Genomic DNA, 23,418 nt, shown 5'->3' on the forward strand with positions numbered 1-23,418 from the left:
ATTTGCAGTTATTCTTATTACCGGCATATTGTTCGTTAATGATCTATAGAATTAACTCGACTTATTCCAAGTTCATGGTGGCTACTTGTAATTTATTTCAGTGGATCTCCAATTACTCGAAATTACAGATGATATTAGTTGCTAAAATTTGAATTACCTATCAAAAAAAGACGTAGAAAATTCAATAATGGCTGACTCCAAAGGTTAGGATATCTAACATATCGGTAATTATGTTTCAAAGATTCCTTAGCTCCGTAGGAATCATAATTAGCAATTGTTCTAGGGGCAAAATGCATCCGCCATATTGTGTTGTGAAGTAGCAAAAATTGGGAACTTTGAGGTGCCTTATATTTTCATAATTACGTGCCAAATATCATAATTTCCCCCGGAGACCTCATTAACAATATGTGACAGGTTAGGACGGTTCAGTTGACCCCTGGAACGGATTTTGACATCCATTTTTTCGCCCACAAAGTGCATTCGTGTGAGTGCGTCTAACGAGGGTGGATTGGGAGAATTCTTGAGCATCAAGGGATAATAACATATATTAATAAATTGTGCGAGCCAGGTTTGTTTATTATGAGCAATTATCACGATGGCTGAACGAGGAGCACATTTGACAGGTACCGCGGTTCTTAAACCCACAATTTTTGAGATAGTGGCACAAGAATCATTAGCATCAACATTAGAACCTGCCTTCAAGAGAGTATTCTCTGTAAGTAAAATCTTTGAACTTGGGAGAAGAGAAGTTCTAAAGCCCTCGAGGATTTGATGCATTAAATTGATCAGTTTTTAGTTACATGTAATCCTGAGAGGTATGGGTGGCTTGCACAGTGGTCTGACGAGGCATATGCAATTTTCCATGGAATGCTGCAGAGGTTTTACTTGAAGAATTACGGTGAGAAACGTCATGAAGTCTCCAGTGGAGCATTTCCTATTCAATTTCGCTCTTCTGATGTTAGAAAAAAAGGGCCATTTTTGTTCAGAATTCCGGCAAACTTATCCCACAATTAATTATTAAACACAGGCGCTTCATTCGCGGAAACGTTTTATGGACTTCAAAGGATAGCAACAGCAAACTCTAAACCGGCAGGGAAAATATCAAAAGGGCAGCAGAATTTGTCACTAATATTCCTTCTGCTGGATCCATATCTGAAGGCCAAAGCAAGTCAATTCGAGTTGGATGAAATAGATGGCAGACCATCGAAGGAGGTGAAACATAATTGAATCTCCATTTGCTAATTTACATGGGAATAATTGTGAACCGATGAAATTTTAAATTACAGAAATGGAAGCGCCTACTTAAGACGTACTTCGTGAAGGGACACAGAATCTACAATTTAGTTCGTGAAGTGTCGGGGATGTATTACTATTTATCCTACATCTCGGACAGATCCGCTTATCCGAATCCCCTCCTGCATCTGCTGTCAATGAGTCTCACATACTCACATCCTCACGAGTTGATTTCCATCTCAGAACTACTGAGTAAGTGGAAGGAGGGGAATTTCACGACCAGCGACGGCATACACCTCCTGCAAAGGGGGTTCACGAGATCTTTGGAGTTGGGAACGTTCTTTTTGCAGTTCATCAACTGGTGGAATCAGGAGAATTTTTATAATAATCTTATGTCGTTACCTGTACCACCACCACCTCCAGTAAGCCCACAACTTCCAATTATACTTCTACACTTGATTAAATTTATCAATCACTCGTACAACCTATTCATCTCTAAATAGGTACCTGACATTGCCAGAAGGTATAAGGGCTTGTGCCCAGTTTGTATAAAGTCTCCAAGCATTCCCACTGCACTGTCTGTCTCAGGGTAACTACAATTATATTATATGATAATAATAAATATAAAAATAATTACATTGAAAGTTTTCCATCCCGAGGAACAGTAATTACACCTACGAAATTTTTTAAAGAAAAATTTGTTGGTAGTGGACCTATAAATTTAATAGTAATTGAATTAATAATCAATTTCACTGGTTCCAGATATGTCTTCTGTTATCAGTGCATCCTACAGACTATCCAAACCAATGGGAAATGTCCAGTGACCCACTACCCCGCAAAAGAAGACGACTTGATACGTCTCTACAACTAGACGTCCAATATTTTTTTTAAACAGAAACAACTACGTATTCTTTAGGTAAATATTCCGGTGGCTGTGGTACAATTCAAGTGAACAAAAATTGTATAGAAATATGTATGTATACTATCAAAATAATACGTTTTATTTTAAACAAGTATTTCAGTACATATTTGTTTTTTCATAAATTGTGCGAAATGTATTTGTGCGAACACGAATTTTCATCGTCAGTATTCCCACATTTTGTCTCCAAGCACTTACAGTCAATAAGGCACTTAATAATAATTGCCATTTTTGTCGTGGATAATTGATACGTACTAGATCACACGAAAGATCGAAAAATCAACATTCACTATATTTTCATAAAAAATAAATCTATTCTCTAGGACATTCGCTGTAAATACTGTGCACAATGGAAGTCCTATATGGCAAAAGTATTTCGAATTATTAAAATAACTATCTCATAAAGCTAATTTACACTGATGATTAATTACACGTAATGTCTGATGTCGAGCATTAAGGTCTGTCAATTTTACTAGCTGATTTTATACACAAAAAATTCACCATTAAACAACGAAAGAGATAAATGGAAATAAATTGTTAATTCAACGAACGAAAGATTGTGATAAGCACCTCTATAATTCTTTTTGAGCCATCGGGTCTGCAGTATGTACACGATATTTACGAAAATAGTTGATGAGAAAATGTTAACGATTGTACAAAAGCCTAGAGCTCCTCGAAGAAGGCAACTCTGGCTTTAGTCGATCCTGATTTGACTTTTTTCAATGTACTGTATTTATTTTCACCCATTCTGACTTGCTCATCATGCAGTTGGTCCAATTCACACTGTTTCTCCCCCACTTTCATTACTTCGATCTCCGAACGCAACTCCCTCAGCTGCTCCTGGAGGTGTTTGCTCTTCTCCCAATAATCCACACGTTCTTTCTCGATCTCGAGGGACAACTGATCGACGTCACCATCAGCGATTAAATCATACGACGTGAGATCAGAGGGGAGAGGGTCTGCGTCTAGTTGAAGGGTCTGGAGATCTGCCTGGAGGTCTGAGGGAAGCACTTGGGTTGAGGGGAACAGATTTGGCACCGGCTAGAACGAAAAAAATAATCAAGTGCAAAATTTAATAATTTTAAAATCAATTCGGAAAACATACCGTTATTGCAGCTGTGTATGCATTTCTGCTAAGGAACTCTAGTAATTTCTCCTTTGCCTCTTTTTCGGCGATTCTCGCCCTGAGAAGCTCATCCTTGAGCTTTTCCGCCTCAGCTGCACGCCTCTCAGACTCCTGCACCAATCTCTCAGTCAGTAATTCAGCTTCCCTCGTTTTCCTCTCCAAATGTACTTTCTCCTCTTCAGTTTTCATATTGTTTAGTCTTATTCGAGTGATTTCTTGTTCTGCTTCCGAGGCTTTCTGGCTGAGCAGCATGGCCTCCTCCTCCGCTACGCGACTCTTCTCTGCAAGGAGGTCTGCAGTTTCTTCCGATCTCCTCTGGAACATTCCAACCATCAATTGAATTATTGAAGGGAAATTAAATAAATGATTAAGAATGATAAAATGATAATATATTCTACGGAAAATGCTTCACAGATTCCTGTGCATTTCTACGTACGAGAGCTTCATTCGCAAGACGAATTTCTTCTTGATACTGCAGGAGACGCTGCTCCATGGCAGCTTTTTCCCTCTCTGCAGCCTCACGCAACTGCTTCTCCCTCGCCAATTTATTCCTCTCTATTTGCCTCCTACATTCATAAATAGAACTATCATTTCACGTGTGCCAAACGACGTTCTCCAAAACATTAATGACAAATCTACACCGCAACGTTATTTTACCGTCAAGCGTTATCCTAGATATGGCCACAAAAATCTGTAAAAATGTGTCTAAGATATTTAATAACAAATTCCATGCAATTTCAACAATCTCTTGCCTCGCATCAAAAAGGGGAAGATCCTTAAATGGAGGGTAGGGGGAACAGTCCCAAGGACATTAGTCCATGAAATTATAAGTAATGTCTGGATCACAATTAATCATGCAAGCCAAAGAAGTATTTGAAAATTAATTTGTTAATTGTTGGAAATATGGACTATTCCCGCACGTACCTCGATTTTTCCTCTTTGGCTTGTGCTTTCATCTGCTGGACCTCCATGGAATCCGGTTTCCTCCTCCTCATAAATAAATCATGGTTCCCAATGCACAGGTCCAGAATCTTAACAAATAACAATTGTGCAGCTTTTTCATTGTCATGGTCTTTCAACCCTATAGCTACCAATCCCATCACCCATCTTCCAACATCAGATTGTTTTTTTACCAGTTTATTCATCCGCACTTTCAGGGAGAAGAATACAAAATTGGGCGATGATTTGTCCACCGGTTTAATAACAAATTTTTTGTCATCAAAACTAATGTGACGTATCTCCGACCATGTGAATGTTGTCTTTGGCGCCAACTTGTTCTCCTTCTCATAGATGTTCAGGCCCAACGCAGTGACGCCCAGCCAGAGATCAGTTTCTTTCTTATTCTATGGGAATAATCATTCAGTGACTCAAATGTATAATAATTTTGGAAATGTGATTATCCAAATGGGTTTTGTAATTAAAATTATCCGCAAAACGAAAGTCTTTTGGAAATTCTACCGACATTAATTGAATTATCCAATTTAATTTATCAATTCTCTCTGCTTATGCGGAAGTTGATGCTACTGATGAATAAACTCACGCTAATTGGAAAATAATTGACTCCATACATGTCAAGATCCTGAGCGATCTTGAGATACTCCATTTCAGCCTCATCCCTGGACATTCCGCGGTGGTCAGCGTACCAAATTTTTATACGATCCTCCCACATCTCAGGAGTCATCTGATACTGGTCAATGACTCTCTGGGGCAGTAAATCCTCACTCGCCAGCATTCCAGGTCGATAGGAGACCTCATCGTAGTCTCCATACTGCAGAAGATAATTCCATTTATAAACAACTGAATCTGTAGTTGAATTAAAGAGAGTTGTGCCTTCCCAAGTGCTAAAGAAACTAATTCTACAGAACCTGATTGTGAGGATCATAATCAGGGGTAACTACCTTTGCTTGAACAGCGTAGGAAGCTAGTAAAACTGAAGCCTCTGGTGGACAGTAAATATCCATTGACAAAATGGCTTGTTTCACTTGAAGGAAAAACAAGTGTTGCGTCACTTCCTGGACTAGTTCTTCAGCCACGTCTTCTGGATAAAATTTCGCGAGGAACATGAAGGGAGTAGTTGGTTGCTGGGAAATTCCCTGGTCTTGAACTACAATTCAAAGAAATATTTACGAATAAATATTGGCTATTAGTTTACCTGAAGGACCGAAGGGCTATTAATGGTGACTTTATGGATTGATAGAAACGAACCCTTTTTATCAAGTTTCAGCCAAGATATGAACCCCTTGGCATCTTCGTACTGCAGTCCAAAATACCAAGTCTCCCTGAGTCCAATTGTTCGACAGACCAAATCGAATAGATCTCGTCCTGTTGCTCTCCACTGGAATTGACAGGTTCATGAAGGTTGGACGGTAGTTAATTAGAGGTTAATTTCAATCTATTTAGTTATCTGGCATTAAAAACCCAACGACCCGGGGCAAGTGTTTTCAAAGCTGATAAAATTCTTCATGAGAGAGACTGGTTGACAATCTCCCTTGAACCTCTTTATTGCGAAGATATTCGCACAATAATAATTCAATTACATCTCAATCTGATTTCTGCTGGTCTAGTACCTAGCGAGCAATATCCAATGTTTTCAACATATCAGGAAGTTTATATCGAAGCTCATGCACCTTATCATGATAAAAACACCAACAAGTCGTCCACAAACCTCAAGATTAAATTCCAATTCAGCATCCAAAGTGCAAACTTTAACCGGGAATGATTTGCCAGATTTTTTTCTCCTGAAAGGCGGCATTTTGGGTTTCATTTTTACTCAATCATCACAAAAGACACTGGACACAGTTGACATAATGAGTTATGCACCACTCCTATTAACAAATTGAATCATTCCCTATTGAGATATTGCAATTTTCCAAATCACAGCGAATCCTTCACTCCAAACTGCTCTTGAAGTAAATTAAAAGAAAAGATTTTTTTCGTTTCGGAAGTAAACTCGCGATGCAGAAGACAGAAACTAAAAATATGCAGAGATCAATTGTTTAAAAATCTCGAGGTCGAGCCAACTCTGCTCCATAATTACACATCACGCCATTCATATATGTATTTTGACTCTTGCCAAGCCATTCGCATGTAGATAGCCACCAGGTGATGGTTTTTCGCAAAATAAACTCATTTGATCCTTTGTACTGGGTTTGTACCCGTTTGTACTGAGCTTGAACTATTTTGTTAGTGTCTCATTTAATCTTAAATAAATAATGAAAAATCCAACATGAAGACCCACTATGTACTTGGCCTGCGGAATGTCGCAAATGGAAAAACTAACCAATGTACATGATTGTACATCGTTATTATGGCATTGTAAATGTATTAATTTTGTTTGTAGCCCCATGGATAATTAATAATCATTATTTTAATTTTGCCTGTGATGTTGGTCCCAAAAAAATAAAAAAATGATTTCTTCAATTGACCTGTAACTAGTTTTGTAAGAAATCGTTTGTAGATCACGCATATAAAGTTGCCCGTTTGTACCTCCCTAATCATCGCAATACAATCAAATGAAAATTTGTGATTATTCCCCACTCGAAATTCATTATTCGACGAATGTCAGTGCACCGAGAGTGCGAGAGTGGTAGTATGAGTAGTCATGAGAGAGTAGTAGTGTGGCTGAATGAAACATGGCAACCTGCCAAAGTACGCACCGTGTTGACAATTGACCTGGGTAAATTAGTCATTCAATAGTATCCTGATTACACTCATTACTCCCACAATTTCACAAAAACATGAATCTTGGACTTGGGAGTACGCTGCTGCCTGGTGATCCTCGGCTGATCGATCACATCGTCGGCGAGGTCAAGTCTCAGGGAATTTTCGATCAATTTAGAAAGGAGTGCATCGCCGACGTTGACACAAAGGTAAGACGTCACTTTCAATCTCACATTTGCATCAATGTTCGTCAGAGTTCTCTGTATAATTATTCCATCAGCATGACGAAAAAATAATTAATTGTTGAGTGACGGGATGTCATCATACCTAACCTTGAAATTAACCCCCAATGTGTTTACAGCCAGCATACCAAAATCTCCGCACCCGTGTAGAGAGTTCAGTGAATTCATTTCTCTACAAGCAACGTTGGCGTGCCGACTTGAACAAAAATCAACTTCGAGAAACCCTCCGCAAGCACATCTCCGACGGCCCATATCTGGATATGGGAGTTGAGCGAATAGTCGATCAAGTGGTGAACCCGAAGATCTACTCGGTGTTTATGCCCCAAGTGGAGGACGTGGTGCATGAATTTTTAGGGCTGGAGAAGCCAAAGCGTGAGAAAAATGGTGACTGTGGATTTAAAGACCTCCTGCCCAAGGATCTGGACCCAGTGTCGCCCGAGTCAGACAAGAACAGCTTGAAGGATATCTCCCTGGACTCTGTGGACGCAAATTTGATAGTACCTGGGGAGGAAGAGGGGCCAAGCATAAAGCGAGAGCTTGAGGAGTCCGAAATGAAGGTCGAAGTGAAGACAGAGGAATTATCCCACGTGGAGAACGACCTCAGCAATGGGCGAATGGAGGAGGAAGCCGAGAGGTCCCTGGACGAGCCAATGGACCTCGAAGGAAACACCCCACCTCCTCCTGACCTGAACGATTCAGCGCAGTTGGAGGACAAGGAGGAGGAGGAAGAGGACAGCCCGGTATTCGAGCCTATCGACATAATGAACTTGAACGAGTCCAACATCTCCAACGATTCCCATCTCTCTGGGATCTCCGAGCTGACGAGCCACAGGTCAAGAAGTCCCGCTTATTCAAATGACTTTTCTCGAGATAACTTTGACTTTTCGAATCAAGACTCACAATTGAGTAAAGTCTCGTCAGACTCTCGATTATCCATCGTTACTGATTTTGGGTCGTCTAATCAACCGACTCCCGTCCCAGATCTGCCGAAGGACGACAGCAGCAAGGATAAATTTCCAAGGGAGAGTTTCAAGGAGATTCCATGTGAAGGGGATCAGCTGAAGGATAATAAAATGGAGATTAAGCAGAAGGAGAATTTGTTAGAGATGAAGGACGGAAGTGACACGAGAAGCTCGAAGACTAACCTGTCCTCCAAGGAGTCCTCTCGTGACGGTATGGAGAGTGTCAAGGAGAAGTCCGGGCACAAGTCGAAGGAGAAAATTCGTGATCTTGGAAAATCGAAGACCTCGAAGGAAAGGCCGGAGTCGAGGAGTCGCAGAGATCGTGAAAAAGATAAGAAGAAATCTTCGCATGTTGATAGACCTGAGAGCTCTGATAAGAGAACGAGAGACAAATCTGAAAATTCGAGGGACTCCACCGAGAGAATCAAGGAGGCTAGGGAGAGCAGAGACGTTAAAGAGAATAAAGACACTCCGACAAAGGTGAAGGAGGAAAAGCCGAAGGAATCGCCCAGTAAGGAAGGAAAGGATTTGAAGGATATTTATAAGGAGAAAATACGAGAATTGAGGGAGAAGAAGGAATTAACCGAAAAGGAGAAGTTGAGTAAGGACAGTAAAGAGAGCAAAGAGTCCTCCAAGGATGCCAAGTCCTCCAAGGACTCCAAAGAAAAGCGAGATTCCTCAAGAGATAAAGAAAAGCACAGGAGCTCTTCCTCCAGGACTCACAGCTCGAGTAGACATGAGAGCAGATCCTCCAAGTCCTCCAGAGACGACTCAAAATCCTCCAAAAATGAGAAGGAAAAAGCAAAACGAGAAGACAGCCATCGTTCCAAGGATGGAAAGAGTAAAGTAGAGTCAGAGTCCAATGAAAAATCTGAAAAATCAGAGTCCAAAAAATCTTCCAAATATGAGAGAGATGAGAAATCGGAAAGCAAGGACTCGAAGACCTCCCAGAAATCCACCAAAAAGGAGTCTAAATCGGACTCGAAGACCTCGGAAAGATCAGAGAAACGTGAGGACAAAGAGGGAAAAGATAAAAGACGAAAGGAGGAAAAGAAATCAAAATCGAAGGATGACCACTCCAGCCTGAGAAAGGGTTCCAACGATCGCAGATCATCTGATCGCGATGGATCAAGTGGCTCCAGTGGAAGAGGCTCCCAGAAGAGCGCTTCCAGCCCCAGTGCTTCGTCATCAAAGCCCACGGCCTCACTAGGGAAAGACTCGAGTACCAACAGCAACTCCAGCAGCGAAACTTCAGACGGCATCGACGAGCCGCAAACTGAAGAACTTAAACCCTCCGAGCCTGACATGCCTCAGGTAACGGAAACGAAAGTTGAAATTCAAGAGAAAAAAATTGAGATTGACGAGCCTGAGGGAATCCCTCCCAAGCGAATCGATCTAGGCCAATCTGAACTATGTCTTCCGTTGAAAAAACGCCCCCTCCAGAGTGAGGACCTTCTTCCCCGCCCTAATGAACCACTAGTGAAGAAGTCCAAGTTGACGAAGAATTTCCCCGAGACGAAAAAACCAATGAAGATGAGGAAAAAAATTGACAGAGATCACTCAAAGGACCAGCCTTCGGTGGAAAGCACATCTCCAGTGTCTGAACTCTCGGAAGTATCTGAAGCAGAGGGTGAAGTACATCGGCCAGTGCCTGACGAGGAACGAGTGCAGATAATCGAAGTGCAAGCTGACGAGGAGGACGAGCCATACCCTGGGACAAAGTGTAGTTACAACCTGGAGGATAACTCTAAGATAATCCTGTCTGGAAACGAGATACTGAGCGGTGAGATTGTCACTGAGATCAAAACAAAGTCAACCCTGTCAGACATGGAATTATCGATAAGACAGTCACTGACTGAGATGATCTCGGATAACATTCAGGAGAGCAGTGGCAAGAGTGTTGAGGGTGTTACGACTCCTGAGGCGACACCAGGATCTGCGAAGAGCGAGCCATCAGGGGATTACACGTGTGTTGAAAAAATCGAATTGAAAGCTGAAGTTGGAGAGGAACAGGAAATGGAATCGAAAAAGGAACAGGTGAAGGTTGAATATCCTGAGGAAGCAGTCCCCCGGAGCTTAATGGCGCCCCTAGGAAACTCCAAGGAAGTGGAAGAGGAGGCGCAGAAGGCCTTGGGGCCTCCAGAACCTCTCCCCACTCCAGGAACATCTTCGAAAAATCTAGAACCGTCAGACGACGAGGAGGACTGTCGCTACTTCCTGGTCGACAATGAAAGACTGAACAGATTCACAGCATTCATGAGCTCCCTGGGTCTCATCGAGGACTTCCCTAGTAATGCTGCTCCCGAAAAACCTTCCCATCCCCTGGTGGAATGCCCAGAAGCCAGAACCATGGCACCACCCTTGCCCAAACGAAAATACTCGACGAGTCCCCTATCAGACATTCTCCTCAACAACTCCAACAACAACAACGAGGGCCACAAGCTGGAGACAACGATATATCAAGAGGAGGGGCAAACAGCTGCGAAAAGGAAGAAACTGGGAAGGCCGAGGAAGCAGAGACTTAGTGTTAACTCTCCAAGCCCCCATATGATGAACGGCGAGAATTTTGTACTCCCCATGAGTCCGGAAAGTGATGCCTCAGCCACTAGTGACAAAACTCCTAGCTCTCTGAAGGATGAGCGCAATCGTTCGCGAGGAAACAATCAACGATACACCAGTGATGATTTGTATAAGCCACGTCCACTGTTCGCCAGTTCTTCGAGGAGGAGCAGAAGGTCCAATCCATAGCTGTTAGCGGTCAGGGGAGATTGGAGGCCACCGATTGCCGTATAAAATCGTAATTAATCGTGACAAGTACGAGTTTATATTTTTTTACAAAGAAAATCACCTTCGGTTTATCGGTTCGCTTTTACGTTGGTATATTGTACATATAGATAGATTAATTTTCGAATAATCAAGGACTGAGGACTATCATAGGTAGAATTATGTGAGTAGTATGATAAATTAGTGGTGTAGAAGGGGCTATCAAACTTCGAACTTAGTCAAATTTCAATAGGTGATGGAACGAGTTCACGAAGTTTTCTAATAGTATTTTTAGAATTTAATGTATACTTCTATGAAAAAATTAAATTTATTCATAAAAAACAAATTCTGTGACTTTCTGAGGGCTACGATTTTTTATTGTGTTTATATTAACACGAGACACATTTGAAAAATGGACGAATTGTTCATCAACGGATGAAAAAATTGCCATTAATAAATTTTTGATCTGCTAAAAATCTTGTCGAATTTTGTGATCATGTCTTCTGTGAGGAAAATTGAATAAACTCATCACATTTAACAGTAGAATTTTATTCTTCACAATTTTTCTTTAATAAAACAGCTAGTTTCATACAGAATGTTCAACATCTCCCATGAATATTATGAAATATATTTAATTGTGGAAGTTTAGCCCTTCCCATACAGATATTCCCCTTAATTAGTCATAAAGATAATGGTAATGGCCAATAAAGAGATTTTTTATTCGATTCGACACAATTGAGAGTTTCTTAATCGACTCGGGCTGCACAGGACCGTCACTCTAGGGAGCTTAGTGTCAGCCAGAAACCAGTTTCACTCGTCGTCACGAGATTTCTTCTGCTGAATTTAATTGGCACTGCAGTTTTATCGTTAATTCCTATTTTGTGGTGTCGTAAAAAGGATATTACACCGATCTTCGTCTGCAGAAGGGCGAACTTCATTCCTGTGGATTTGAAAAACATTGTAATTGTGATAAATGTGGTACTTTCAATGAGTATGACTGCAGTACAATTATTTGTTAATACTGTTTTCAGGGGTTTCCTTTCTCCATCAAAAAATACCCACCAATGCAGTTGCGAGGACCCTCGCCGAAGGGTAGAAACGTGTATGGATGTCTCGTCGCTTTATTCTCCTCGCTGAATCTCTCAGGATCGAATGTGTCTGGTGATGGATAATACTGAGGATCATGATGAATCCCATAGACAGGAGTTACCACTCGCATACCCGCTGGCAACACCACGTCTGTTTCCGGGATTTCGTAAGGGTATTCACATCGTCTGGAGAGGATTGGAGCTAATGGATACTTCCTCAGGGTTTCTAGGACGAAGAATTCGTGAAAATATTTCTCTTCCAACAATTTCTTAATTTATTAGTCACATCGCTGAACGATCTTTGAGGGTTCTGACTTCACCTCGAAGACTATAAATTGCTCCTCATCGCGTTGCAGTAGAATACTGCTGGAGGGATTACCTTACCTAGAAGAACTTTATCAAGATACTTCATGTCATGGACGGCTTCGTACGTTAATTTTCCATCTGCGGCCTCGATAGCATCGCAGATTTCTTCTCGCACTTTCTTCTGAATCTCGGCATTGAGAGCCAGCTCGTACAAACAGAAGGCTATTGTGGTGGAGGAGGTCTCATGTCCAGCGACGAAGAAGACGAATGCCTGTGCCGCAATAATATTCTCGTCGAGAACTGCAGAATGTTAATGGGGAAGTTAACGAGGAAAGATCGAGGGAAATTTTTTTAATGAAATATTATGCATCGATTCATCAGCTACAATTCTCACCAAAATCATCAGCCTTGTCGTCATCATCTCCTCCAGCTGTCCCTCCAGTCGCGTAATCACCCTCCAGGAAACCCTTGTTCTTTAGTTCGACCAGCAGATCCATAAAATCGTGCCTCCGTCCCCCCTCCTGCTCCCTCTGCTTGATCATCTGCGAGACGACATCCTTGAAGAATACCGTGACCTCGGGATTGATCACCTGGACCCCCAGAAACCGGTAAACCCCTGGCAACGATGTCCTCAGCATTCGCCACAAGGCACTCTTGTAGCTCGGTACTGACAGTTTTTTCGCTGCCCTGTGGAACTCCGATTCCTCGTTAGTCAATGCGTTCATCTGTATGCCGAAGGCGCAACTACCAATGACGTCAATGCTGAACTTGGCAGCCAGTCCACGCACCTCAACGACACCTCCAGATGCTTCAATTAATTTTTCAAATTTATCATGACACTCAGCGAGGAGATAGAACATCCGCTTGATCTTGGAGGAGGAAAAAAGTGGAGTTAATTTTGATCGCAATCCCTTCCATCTCTTTCCCTCGAGATTGAATAAATGCGCTGATAAGGGATCCTGAGAATTCACCGGGATTCCCCGATTAGTGAAGCATGAAAAATCTTTCACATAAATCGCTTTTATCAGTTCGGGATCGCGAAGAATTAGAATTGGTGATCGCACTCGGAATACACCGAAGAATCGTGAGTTTGGGAACCAATTGTACATCTCCTTGATTCCTTCCGCCTGGGACTTCCGGAACAGCAGGAGATCCCGGAAGTTGCCGAAGAGAATCGCGGGCTTCCTGAACGGAACTTTCAGTTTCAACCAATAATCAAAGGTCGCTGTTAAGTACAGGTACAACACGCCGAGGATGAGTCCGGGTAAGAAAAATAAATTTAGCGTTTCCCAGATCGAGGTTCCTGTCATTGTCAGCAGATACTCCATTTTGATTATTTAAATCATTTGCCTCGATTGATATTCCCAAGGTTCACAGTTTTTGGATGAAATTTCCGCTAGATTTTTATGAAAAATTTAGCTCTCTCAAGTGAAGGTTCAATACAAAATCAATGAAACCAGTAAATTAAAATTTGTCGAACCCAGAAAAATTCAAATAAAAAAATTTCTTGAAATTTCGATCGATTGAAAATTCATTGTAATCCTGACCAGAATATTCAGCATATCAGAATCTAAAATTGCGTGATTTTCCCTGCTCTTTTCTATTTATAATTAAAAAATTGAAATAAAACGAAAAAAATCAATTCGATCTCTCGAAACTCATTTTTTTTTCTACGACTGTACCATAAACTCTCTCCTAATGTTATTCCACGTAAAGTCCGACAGTCTTTGGATGGTATGACGCAGAGTTGGTCGCAGCGAAACGCAGAAATATCTTTTTTTCACACGGGTCTATCCACAGTCGCTGATCATACATTATCACAGTAATTATCGCACTCAAAAATTGGCCAAGGTCAGAGGCGCAGTTTCTCTCACTGTTTATGGAACCGTGAATTCAAATTGGAACAGACAGGGCTTCTGATAAGTGATAAAAATCGTGGAAAATGCGGGGAGGTGCGGAGGATTTTTAATGTACTCCTCAGCGCGGTCCCCGACAGACTGCCCTGATCGAAGGCACGCAACTACACAGATCTTGGCCGCCCGGAGAAGCCTCACACCGTTATCTAGATTGATACTTTCCTTTCATCCACTCTTTTCCCCTCATAAATAGGAATTTCATGATCTCCTCTGCACCCGCGAAACGAGTTCGTCGTCTACAAAGATCCAATAATTCTGGAAAAAATAAATTTTCCATTTGTTTCTACCAGAAATTGGCAAACAATCGGAATTATTTACTCGCCCTAAAGTGTTCGTTGCTGATGCGACAGCACTCGAGTCTTCAAATCTTTATCTTCGAAAAAAATATTCAAAATAACCGAGTCATGTCACTCTCTCGCTGATAACTAGGGAGTCATCGGCAAAAATTCGCATATTTCACTTTCAAATTAGCAAAAACAAGAACAATAAGAGATAAGAGACCTTCATTACCGTCTGACGATGAAACCCCGACGTTGGCTAAATAAAATTTCAATGAATTGAATTTTCGCGAGGAACTGATTACTTTCATAATTACGAAAATATAATATTGCAGATTATGTAATTATTCGTCTGATACCAATAAAATGGCGCATTGACATTGAATAATTGCACAACCTTTCATTTGAAATTGCCGCTCATTTTTTTATTGGCAAGATGACGTCACCAGAATCATAACTGTAATGGTTCGTTGTGTGGGGAGTGTGTATATCCACGTGGATTCATAGTTGACAGAAATTAATCCATTATCGCCCATAGAATAACAATTATGTCCAAAGGAGACTTACTGGAGTTCCACAGACGAGCTGTGCTCGCGGTAATTTTCTCGCCCTTATCACTCCCTTAAATTCTATTTAATTTATGATTATCGTGAGACAGCAGGTTATGCCGGATTTAGTGTTGCAATTATGTTGTTCATTGCAGGAGAATGAGATTGAGGCCTTGAAGAAGGAGATTGAAGTGCTGAAGACTCTGCTGAAGCCTCAGGTTTCGCCCCCTGATGAATTAACTCAACTCCAGCAGGAGAATACGAAGCTTAAGCACCGGGTGGCTGTTCTCACACGGGTAGGTCAATCAACCATTGTTGGGGGCCAAAATCAGTTGTGCCATTCTCATTTAGCACCACAGAAATGACTGATTTGACTGACTGTTTTCCAATACAGTACGTCAATTCATTGAGAGAAAAAGAAGCCCAGCTAGACAAACCCAGTGAGGAAATGGTAAGTATTTATGACAACCTGGAGAAGCTCTTCCTCGAGGCAATCAACAAGACCTACCCCGACGTCGTCGACCCACCAGTTGTCATCACGCAGTCCAAAGATGCTAAGTTCGGAGATTATCAATGTAACAGCGCTATGGCTCTGTCAAAATTACTCGCAGGTCAAGGTATGTCACTGTAGTAAGCAATGCTACACCTGGGGAAGCTCCCCAATTAATTTCAATAATTTTTGCCCAACTCCACATTCCTTTAATTCAGGTACAAAAGTTGCGCCTAGAGACGTTGCCAACGCAGTTCTGCCGAACGTCTCTCCCTCCCCACTCGTAGAAAAATTAGAAATTGCAGGCCCAGGCTTCATAAACATCTTTTTAAAACGAGACTTCGGATTACAATCCCTCAAGACTCTGCTGAAGGCCGGCAGAGTGCCGCCCCCAGCAGTTAACAAGCAGAAGATAATTGTGGACTTCTCGAGTCCAAATATCGCCAAGGAGATGCACGTGGGTCACCTGAGATCCACAATTATCGGGGAGAGTATCGCCAGGCTCCTAGAGTACCTGGGGCACGATGTACTGAGGTTAAATCACGTGGGTGACTGGGGAACCCAATTCGGAATGCTGATAGCCCATCTCCAGGACAAATTCCCAGACTATTTATCAGTATCCCCACCAATTTCCGATCTCCAGAGTTTCTACAAAGAATCCAAGGCTCGTTTCGACACAGACGAGGAGTTCAAGAAACGAGCGTATGCCTGCGTTGTGAAGCTCCAAGCTTTCGAGCCAGACATAACAAAAGCCTGGAACATGATATGCGATGTCTCCAGGAAGGAGTTTGATAAATTGTACAAACGACTGAATGTCAAGCTCATCGAAAGGGGAGAGTCCTTCTACCAGAAGATGATGGAGGAGATCGTTAAGGATTTTGAGGCTAGGGGGCTCCTGGAGGAGGACGAGGGAAGAAAAATAATGTGGGGGGAGAAACCGAACACGGGCATTCCTCTGACGATGGTCAAGTCCGATGGGGGCTTCACGTACGACACCTCGGACATGGCGACGCTGAAGCATCGACTAGAGGTTGAAAAGGGAGACTGGATCATCTATGTCACCGATGCTGGACAGGCTGTGCATTTTCAAATGCTCGAAACGTGTGGAAAGCGAGCTGGAATACTCAAAGGTAAGGGTTCCAAGACGCTGACTAAAAATTCATGCAGAGGAAGCCTCAACTTTTTTTTCTCATCTAATGCTTTCGATTTTTTGTCTAGATCAAAGATTCAGTCATGTACCATTTGGAGTAGTTCTTGGTGAGGACAAAAAAAAATTCAAGACTAGGTCAGGTGATACAGTAAAATTACTGGATCTCCTTGATGAAGGGCTGAAGAAGGCTCTGGATACCCTCAAGGCGAAGGGACGTGACAAGGAGCTCAGCCCTGAGGAATTGAAAGCGACGCAGGAGGCAGTGGCTTACGGTTGCATAAAATATGCCGATTTATCTCACAATCGTAATCACGAGTACATCTTCTCGTTTGATAAGATGTTGGAGGACAAGGGTAACACTGCTGTGTACCTTCTGTATCAGTTAACAAGGATCAGGTCCATAGCGAGAGCTGCCAACATCACCCCCGAGCAGGTGAAGAAGGCCATCGAGACGACTCCCCTGACGCTTGACCACGAGAAGGAGTGGAAATTGGCGAAAGTACTACTTAAGTTTCCTGATGTTCTCCTCAAAATTACGAAAGACCTGTACCTTCACCCTCTTTGCGAATTTTGTTATGAAATATCGTGTGCTTTCTCGGAATTTTATGATAACTGCTACTGCGTGGAGAAGAATAATGCTGGGGAGATCGTTAAAATCAATATGGGGAGGATTCTGTTGGCCGAGGCGACAGCTCTCCTCCTTGAGCAGTGTTTCTTTATTCTTGGCTTGAAACCTGTAGCTCGTATGTGATTTTTTTGTGGCTTTGGAGAAATAAAAATGCAAAATGCTTTAATGATTTGCTCGCTCTTTTATTCCGTTGGAAAATCGTCAGACGGAAGTCTAGGGACTGAGAGACGTTGGAGAAATGTGGAAAAAATACTCTAACACTATTGATTGGAAATAAAATTATAGAAATTTATCGTACAATAAAAGATTATTTCTTTTCATTTGATAGTGTTAATTTTTTAATTTAATCATCCAACAAATTAAAAATGCATTTAACTGTGTGGCTTACTTTATTAGATAGATATCAATAGATCGTTTATCGATCTCACTTCCATTGACAGTTTTCTAGACGAATTCTTAATTTTTTTCGTACGTGATTGGCTGCACGCACCAATCCCTCGTCTGTAGTAGAATCAGTATCAATTCTTGAGTCAGCTGATCGACATCATAACCTTTCCAACAATCGTCCGGCAAGTGCACCCCCCAGTGTTCCCCGACCATGGGAACTAGAGTACTCCTACGCACCTGGAGGAACTTCGCCCAGGAAATAGGTCCCCACAAACTGTCCCTTCTGGGTGTTGGAGTCCTGGCATCAGGAGTGGCATTATACCATGGTAAAAGGGAAGCCTCAGCAGCCCAGAGTCAGCTGGACATCTCCAGGTTCATGGCAGATTCCATCACACCCACCAACGACCTGTCACGAAACTCGGGGGACATGAAAACGAAAATGGAACTTCTGATTATGAAAATTCAATCAGACTTCTGTCGCTCTCTGGAGTCCCTCGAGGACGGTACGAAGTTCAAGGTTGACAGATGGTCTAGGAAAGAGGGTGGTGGTGGGATAACGTGTGTTCTTCAGGAGGGAACGGTTTTCGAAAAGGCAGGAGTCAATATTTCGGTTGTATCCGGTAATCTTCCACCAGGTGCTGTTAAACAGATGCGTGCCAGGGGTAAGGAATTGGACGAGGGCTCCCTTCCATTCTTCGCTGCTGGAGTCAGTGCTGTCATTCATCCGCGAAATCCAATGGTTCCGACGATCCACTTCAATTATCGGTAATTTCTCGGTTCAATTATTTATTACGATGAATCAACATCATTTCCATTCCACTTCATTTTCCATTTTTTTTGTTATTGTAGAATTATGATAACGTAAAAAATTATAGGGAACGTGGAGTAATACATATGAATAGATATTTTTTTTAAATTATTTTGATGGGCTAAAAGGTCCTGAGGAAGAACCAGTCCAGTCATTATTCCTCTGATTTAATTTATTTAACACGTTGCAAAAAAAAATCGTCAAGGTAACATAAAAAAAAAATTGCATGTCATAGATATTTCGAGGTAACGAATAAAGACGGTTCAGTCCAGTGGTGGTTCGGTGGTGGAACAGACCTGACCCCTTACTACCTAAACGAAGACGATGCCAAGCACTTCCACAAGACCCTGAAGGACGCGTGCGACGAACACGACCCGACATACTACAAAAAATTCAAAGACTGGTGCGACAACTACTTCGTGATCGAGCACAGGGGCGAGAGGAGAGGTATTGGGGGTATATTTTTCGACGATCTCGACACCCCAAGTCAAGAGGAGGCCTTTCAGTTCATCAGATCCTGTGCAGAGGCTGTCATCCCCTCCTACATTCCCCTCGTGAAGAACCACAAAGACGATGGATATGGATACGCAGAGAGACAGTGGCAGCTGCTGAGAAGAGGACGATACGTTGAATTCAATCTGATTTACGATCGTGGAACGAAATTTGGTCTTTACACACCTGGTGCACGGTACGAGAGTATTCTCATGTCATTACCGTTGACTGCCAGGTGGGAGTACATGCATGAACCCAGTGGTGACTCGAAAGAGGGAAAACTCATGGAAGTTCTCAAGGTGCCCAGGAACTGGTTGAATGTTTAAGGGAAATAATGGTGAGGGTTTTTTCATTGGATTAAATGTTATAGTTTTTCAAATAAATGTTATTTTGTACTGAAGATTTTCTTTGCAACAAGAATATTTATTTATTATACTCAAGTTTACGTATAAAAAACATAGATATTAAGTTTTATTCCAAAAAAATTACAAATATTTTTAAAATACTGTTGACCATTAATTAAAAAAATTTTCAAATAAACGTTTCATTTCGTGAACATAAAGTCAGACATTTGGTAGGATTGATTAATTTAATAAAAAAAAAACGATTCCGAGTTTCTCGTTATCATTATAATTTTGACAGAAAATAAGGACTAAGAATAACTGGGGGAAATAATCTTTGAAACTTCATTATCATATGTATGTCCTTTTTTTCTTATCACATTCTGGGGTACAATAGCTTCAACTTATTTATATATTTAACTTTTCTATAAAAATATTCATCTTTGGGCTCTTATGCAAAATACAATCACATTTCTAATCGACGCTGCGATTATCACAAAGATCACAGTTCTTTCTTGACACAGGTAATTAACTGAAGATTAAAATTAAATTTATCATAACGTTTTGAACTCTTTTGTAATAACTGTTCAGCTTCTGGAATATCTGCCACCAAGAAGTACCTCTCAATGCCAAAAATCACAGTTTTACGAAAATGCAGAACTATTATCTACTTTGACCTTTTCATTATCTTAGCGATTAGTAGAGGAACGATAAGAACTTCCTTCGATTATATTTTCAGTGCTATTGTCGGAATGTCATTAAATAAATATTTCCCTCAAATATTAAATGCCCGAAATACATTAAACCTTAAATTAAATGAAGCATTTCTGCCCCTTCTCCCAGTTGCATATTTTGCGTTCTAAATCATTAGTTTCATTCGTGAAAATTCGTAATTACGTCTATTTTCACATTTTCTTCATCATTTCCATCGCTTGAAGAACAATCCTACAAAATTATTAATACTATCAACAGAAGTTATTGCACTAAACTACAACTCAATTATTAAAAAATCAACTCTTCATAAATCATTTTTCCCGAAGTTTTCCTGTGGAAATAAACTATATCGATTGACAAAAAGATTTCCACCCTAAACAGCTGCTGAGAAAACCCCTCAAAAACATACGTCAATTCGTTGAATTATTGGAACTACTGGAGATTTCCAGTTCCTCCATTCGCTTCCTTAATTTCCTTAAAAGTCCATCTTCTTCTTCTTCCTCCTCCTCCTCTTCCTCCCTGTTTAAAGATTCACCCGTGGATGAATCATGAAATTCATCCTCCCCATCCGTCGCGGGCTCGTCATTCTCATAATAATCACTGCTCTCACCGGAGTCGTGCTCCGGCCAGTCGTTAACCTCCTCCACGCTCGAACCATCCTCGGAGGAATCGGACTCTATTTCGTTATCTTGTGTGCAGTCCACTGGCAATCTCCTCCTCCTCACCGTCGTTTCCTCATCCCCAGCCTTGTAATCATTGGCGGACTTGAGGTCCTCAACCACCGGCAAATTAGAATTTGGATCCCACCTGGGTATTGTTACATGCTTCTTCCCCAAGAGCTTGGCAATCTCCGTACTACTGACAAACTTGTCCAGCAGATGTCTAGGCCCGCACCAGGAAACATTATCCAAACAGTACTGCATGAACTCCTTCCAGCATTCGTCGTGCTGCAGAATCTCGGGATTCCCAACGACAATCAGAAGAGATTTGGCCCTCGTCACAGCTACATTGAATCTCTTGGGATTGGAGAGAAAACCAATGTGAATCTTCCCCGTTCGTCTTCTGTACAAGACAGATCTGACTGTTGAAATGATGATGACATCCCTCTCTTGTCCCTGGAATATCTCCACAGTCCCCACAGATATGTTCTTGAAGCCAGCCTTAGCAAGAGCCTGCATTAGCTTCTGCTTCTGGAGTTTATAAGGCGTCACGATTCCCACTTCCTCCTCCTTGATTATTTGTCCCCCTAAATTAGCCCCAATCAGCTTCTTCACGTAATCGACAATTACCTTCACCTCGAGCGGGTTGTAAACACTTGGAGAATAAGTTTCTCGTTGCTCTTCACCTTTAACTGCGTGAAACATCACAGGAAATTTTTTCTTGGGAAGGTAGAACCAGTCTAAGGCACGTAGAGTGTGATCACCACCGCACGGGATCAACTCCCCATCGTAGAATAGCTTGTTGGGGATGTGAAGAATTGCTGGATGACACCTGAAGTTCTGGACGAGTTTAGTCACGTAAATGGGATCATACCCAGTGCTTTCAGAGCGCCGATAGGGACCCCAGGACATGAGTCTCTCAAGCATAGACCTGGAAAGAATGGGTTCAGCAAGTTTAGAATCACAGCAGGGTCCCAACTGTTGGGGATCTCCAGCTATCACCACCTGACCGCAGAGTTTGCCGTTAAATTCCGGTTTGCCACCGCACAATGTCAAGAGGGGAATGAGAGTCTGCAGCTCGGTCGCTTGTCCTGCCTCGTCGATGAACAGATATCCAAAGTGATCCTCCTTCAGACCGTACTTATCGATCCTGGCTGCTGTGGCCAGTGTCACGATAACAATTTTTTTTCTCATGAACAACTCTTTTGAAAGAAAAACTGCCTCATCAGAGCTCATATTTGAGGAGCCCTTTATCAACTCGTGAACGTCGTCACTTTTCTTGGACGCACTGTACATACGAAACAGAGCATTCTCGGAGATTATATCGGGGCAGTGGCGTTGGAGTTTGAGGGCAATCTCATCTGCTGCAGAGTTTGAGGGAGTGCAGATGAGAATACGAGTCGAGGAACTGCGCTTCTGGATCTGCAAGATTGCCTCAATCAGGGTCGAGGTCTTACCGGTTCCTGGGGGACCGAACAGAATGTAAGGGTCAGGTTGGGAGGTTTTATGTAGAATGTTCCGGATCGCCTGCTGCTGCTGTGCATTTCCCTCTATAGCTTTATTTATCCAAGTTATTTTTTCATAGGATGCGTTGTTAACTTTTCCACCAATCGGAAATACCACTCGCATGAGATTGAATTCTTTTATTTTATCGAGTACGAAATGTTGATAAGCGTTCTCCCACTGTGACCAGCAAAATTTGATATCGTATAATCGCTCAGGATGGTAAGTGGCAGCAAATTCACAATTGTCGAATGAAACTGCGATATACTGTTCCCCTACGAATTGAATATCTCCAATAAATAGGCTCGTATCATCGACACGAGTAACATGCACCTGATCCTTCGGACGAAGCGAGGGCCTGTCCTCTGATAATCCAGGTACGGAAATAAGGAATTCTCCAGATCTAACAGATGACATTTGGATCTTCTTCCTAGAGAGGGCATAGTTTCTACACTCAACAATCCCTTGGTACTGCTCTAGGTAGAGCATCAGCTTCCAGAGGTACCAGTAGATATCCTCATCGATATGTTTGAACGAAGAGAGGCCTTGTAGGATTTTCATGTACTGACACGCAGTCTCTGACCAATTTACTGATTGTGTGAGCTGACTCTCGAGAACAGTGAAAAGATCCTTCGGTATCCCTGGTGTATTAGGCGAGCGGTTGCCCACGGAGTCAATTCTAGAATTGAAAATGGGTCTTGTCCATGGTATTTGTCAGGTAAATTGAGCTCAGCAACCCGCATGCTGTAGTATTTATCGAACGCAGAACAAAATGGAGGCTTGAATTATTTTCTAATATTTAGAATGGCTAAGCAATAATATTAAAAATAACGATCCATTGTCTGGGAAAAAATAAACTTACGTATCACGGCGGCTCAGGAATGAAATTTGTCTCGTTAGTTCCATGGTTTCGGTTCAACCTAACCTTTCTCAAAGGACGTGGTCACCAAAGCATTCAAAACAAAATCAGAATAACCTCACAACAACGACAAGCGAGTCTCACCTTAGTCCCTGAAGGTCAAAAACTCACTGAGCCCCATGCAACATCGTCAACCACTCCGAGGCGTCAGTTATGCCGTATGAACAAACCCCTCCCGAAAACTACCCCCACAACAGCTGGCGTCAGGGCGCCCGCCGCTCGTTGAGTATCAACACCAACCGCTGTCGACCAATCACGTAACTCTATCGGCAAAACGCAATAAACA

The 23,418-nt window shown here is 42.0% G+C and overlaps 7 protein-coding genes across 11 annotated transcripts; 4 read left to right on the forward strand and 3 right to left on the reverse strand.

Moving 5' to 3' along the window:
- Positions 1-209: 209 nt before the first annotated feature.
- Positions 210-2,249, forward strand: LOC135168451 (peroxisome assembly protein 12-A). Its single transcript, XM_064132634.1, has 7 exons — positions 210-340; positions 415-715; positions 790-898; positions 1,028-1,212; positions 1,287-1,655; positions 1,737-1,822; positions 1,996-2,249. The coding sequence occupies exons 2-7, from the start codon at positions 596-598 to the stop codon at positions 2,102-2,104; spliced, it is 978 nt and encodes a 325-aa protein (XP_063988704.1). The 5' UTR covers positions 210-340; positions 415-595; the 3' UTR covers positions 2,105-2,249.
- Positions 2,212-7,071, reverse strand: Mer (Merlin). 3 transcript variants are annotated; one of them, XM_064132626.1, is made up of 9 exons: positions 6,935-7,071; positions 5,484-5,613; positions 5,177-5,382; positions 4,819-5,046; positions 4,412-4,621; positions 4,203-4,309; positions 3,715-3,844; positions 3,258-3,593; positions 2,212-3,193 (listed from the first exon to the last, which is right to left on the reverse strand). In XM_064132626.1, the coding sequence occupies exons 1-9, from the start codon at positions 6,965-6,967 to the stop codon at positions 2,816-2,818; spliced, it is 1,758 nt and encodes a 585-aa protein (XP_063988696.1). In that variant the 5' UTR covers positions 6,968-7,071; the 3' UTR covers positions 2,212-2,815. The 3 variants fall into 3 exon arrangements, with proteins under 3 accessions (XP_063988696.1, XP_063988695.1, XP_063988694.1); XM_064132625.1 differs by lacking the exon at positions 6,935-7,071 and adding an exon at positions 5,944-6,434; XM_064132624.1 differs by lacking the exon at positions 6,935-7,071 and adding an exon at positions 5,944-6,451 and having other exon boundaries at positions 4,203-4,621.
- LOC135168440 (biorientation of chromosomes in cell division protein 1-like 1) lies at positions 7,013-13,577 on the forward strand. Its single transcript, XM_064132615.1, has 3 exons — positions 7,013-7,147; positions 7,300-11,865; positions 11,937-13,577. The coding sequence occupies exons 1-2, from the start codon at positions 7,016-7,018 to the stop codon at positions 10,888-10,890; spliced, it is 3,723 nt and encodes a 1,240-aa protein (XP_063988685.1). The 5' UTR covers positions 7,013-7,015; the 3' UTR covers positions 10,891-11,865; positions 11,937-13,577.
- LOC135168448 (probable cytochrome P450 6a13) lies at positions 11,439-13,627 on the reverse strand. The gene is made up of 4 exons (XM_064132631.1): positions 12,694-13,627; positions 12,378-12,599; positions 11,968-12,219; positions 11,439-11,845 (listed from the first exon to the last, which is right to left on the reverse strand). The coding sequence occupies exons 1-4, from the start codon at positions 13,625-13,627 to the stop codon at positions 11,679-11,681; spliced, it is 1,575 nt and encodes a 524-aa protein (XP_063988701.1). The 3' UTR covers positions 11,439-11,678.
- Positions 13,423-17,629, forward strand: LOC135168444 (arginine--tRNA ligase, cytoplasmic). 2 transcript variants are annotated; one of them, XM_064132623.1, is made up of 5 exons: positions 13,423-13,563; positions 15,197-15,337; positions 15,436-15,658; positions 15,750-16,661; positions 16,750-17,629. In XM_064132623.1, exons 3-5 carry the CDS (start codon positions 15,490-15,492, stop codon positions 17,430-17,432), a joined length of 1,764 nt encoding a protein of 587 aa, XP_063988693.1. In that variant the 5' UTR covers positions 13,423-13,563; positions 15,197-15,337; positions 15,436-15,489; the 3' UTR covers positions 17,433-17,629. The 2 variants fall into 2 exon arrangements, with proteins under 2 accessions (XP_063988693.1, XP_063988692.1); XM_064132622.1 differs by lacking the exon at positions 13,423-13,563 and adding an exon at positions 14,935-15,089.
- A 193-nt stretch (positions 17,630-17,822) lies between these two features.
- LOC135168449 (oxygen-dependent coproporphyrinogen-III oxidase) lies at positions 17,823-19,396 on the forward strand. The gene is made up of 2 exons (XM_064132632.1): positions 17,823-18,461; positions 18,740-19,396. Exons 1-2 carry the CDS (start codon positions 17,908-17,910, stop codon positions 19,320-19,322), a joined length of 1,137 nt encoding a protein of 378 aa, XP_063988702.1. The 5' UTR covers positions 17,823-17,907; the 3' UTR covers positions 19,323-19,396.
- Positions 19,397-19,398: 2 nt separating this feature from the next.
- Positions 19,399-23,351, reverse strand: LOC135168441 (putative helicase mov-10-B.1). 2 transcript variants are annotated; one of them, XM_064132616.1, is made up of 2 exons: positions 23,076-23,351; positions 19,399-22,892 (listed from the first exon to the last, which is right to left on the reverse strand). In XM_064132616.1, the coding sequence occupies exons 1-2, from the start codon at positions 23,117-23,119 to the stop codon at positions 20,462-20,464; spliced, it is 2,475 nt and encodes an 824-aa protein (XP_063988686.1). In that variant the 5' UTR covers positions 23,120-23,351; the 3' UTR covers positions 19,399-20,461. The 2 variants fall into 2 exon arrangements, with proteins under 2 accessions (XP_063988686.1, XP_063988687.1); XM_064132617.1 differs by having other exon boundaries at positions 19,399-22,957.
- Positions 23,352-23,418: the final 67 nt, after the last annotated feature.

Source organism: Diachasmimorpha longicaudata, chromosome 13 (genome assembly GCF_034640455.1).
Source record: "Diachasmimorpha longicaudata isolate KC_UGA_2023 chromosome 13, iyDiaLong2, whole genome shotgun sequence".
In the NCBI taxonomy this organism is placed as follows: domain Eukaryota; kingdom Metazoa; phylum Arthropoda; class Insecta; order Hymenoptera; family Braconidae; genus Diachasmimorpha; species Diachasmimorpha longicaudata.

Bases quoted from the DNA above. Each gene is read 5' to 3' on its own strand.
- LOC135168440 (XM_064132615.1), top strand. From the start codon at position 7,016: ATGAATCTTGGACTTGGGAGTACGCTGCTGCCTGGTGATCCTCGGCTG. The intron at 7,148-7,299 runs GTAAGACGTCAC...ATGTGTTTACAG, and splicing joins TCGCCGACGTTGACACAAAG to CCAGCATACCAAAATCTCCG.
- LOC135168451 (XM_064132634.1), top strand. From the start codon at position 596: ATGGCTGAACGAGGAGCACATTTGACAGGTACCGCGGTTCTTAAACCC. The intron at 899-1,027 runs GTGAGAAACGTC...TATTAAACACAG, and splicing joins GTTTTACTTGAAGAATTACG to GCGCTTCATTCGCGGAAACG. The intron at 1,823-1,995 runs GTAACTACAATT...CACTGGTTCCAG, and splicing joins ACTGCACTGTCTGTCTCAGG to ATATGTCTTCTGTTATCAGT.
- Mer (XM_064132624.1), bottom strand. From the start codon at position 6,042: ATGAAACCCAAAATGCCGCCTTTCAGGAGAAAAAAATCTGGCAAATCA. The intron at 5,614-5,943 runs GTTTGTGGACGA...TGTCAATTCCAG, and splicing joins AATTGGAATTTAATCTTGAG to TGGAGAGCAACAGGACGAGA. The intron at 4,622-4,818 runs GTGAGTTTATTC...TTATTCCCATAG, and splicing joins TCAATTATTTTCCAATTAGC to AATAAGAAAGAAACTGATCT.
- LOC135168441 (XM_064132616.1), bottom strand. From the start codon at position 23,119: ATGGAACTAACGAGACAAATTTCATTCCTGAGCCGCCGTGATAC. The intron at 22,893-23,075 runs GTAAGTTTATTT...TTTCAATTCTAG, and splicing joins TTCCTGAGCCGCCGTGATAC to AATTGACTCCGTGGGCAACC.
- LOC135168444 (XM_064132622.1), top strand. From the start codon at position 15,042: ATGTCCAAAGGAGACTTACTGGAGTTCCACAGACGAGCTGTGCTCGCG. The intron at 15,659-15,749 runs GTATGTCACTGT...CCTTTAATTCAG, and splicing joins AAAATTACTCGCAGGTCAAG to GTACAAAAGTTGCGCCTAGA. The intron at 16,662-16,749 runs GTAAGGGTTCCA...TTTTTTGTCTAG, and splicing joins GCGAGCTGGAATACTCAAAG to ATCAAAGATTCAGTCATGTA.
- LOC135168448 (XM_064132631.1), bottom strand. From the start codon at position 13,627: ATGGAGTATCTGCTGACAATGACAGGAACCTCGATCTGGGAAACGCTA. The intron at 12,600-12,693 runs GTGAGAATTGTA...AACATTCTGCAG, and splicing joins CGACAAGGCTGATGATTTTG to TTCTCGACGAGAATATTATT. The intron at 12,220-12,377 runs GTAAGGTAATCC...TCTTCGTCCTAG, and splicing joins TCTTGATAAAGTTCTTCTAG to AAACCCTGAGGAAGTATCCA.
- LOC135168449 (XM_064132632.1), top strand. From the start codon at position 17,908: ATGGGAACTAGAGTACTCCTACGCACCTGGAGGAACTTCGCCCAGGAA. The intron at 18,462-18,739 runs GTAATTTCTCGG...TGCATGTCATAG, and splicing joins ACGATCCACTTCAATTATCG to ATATTTCGAGGTAACGAATA.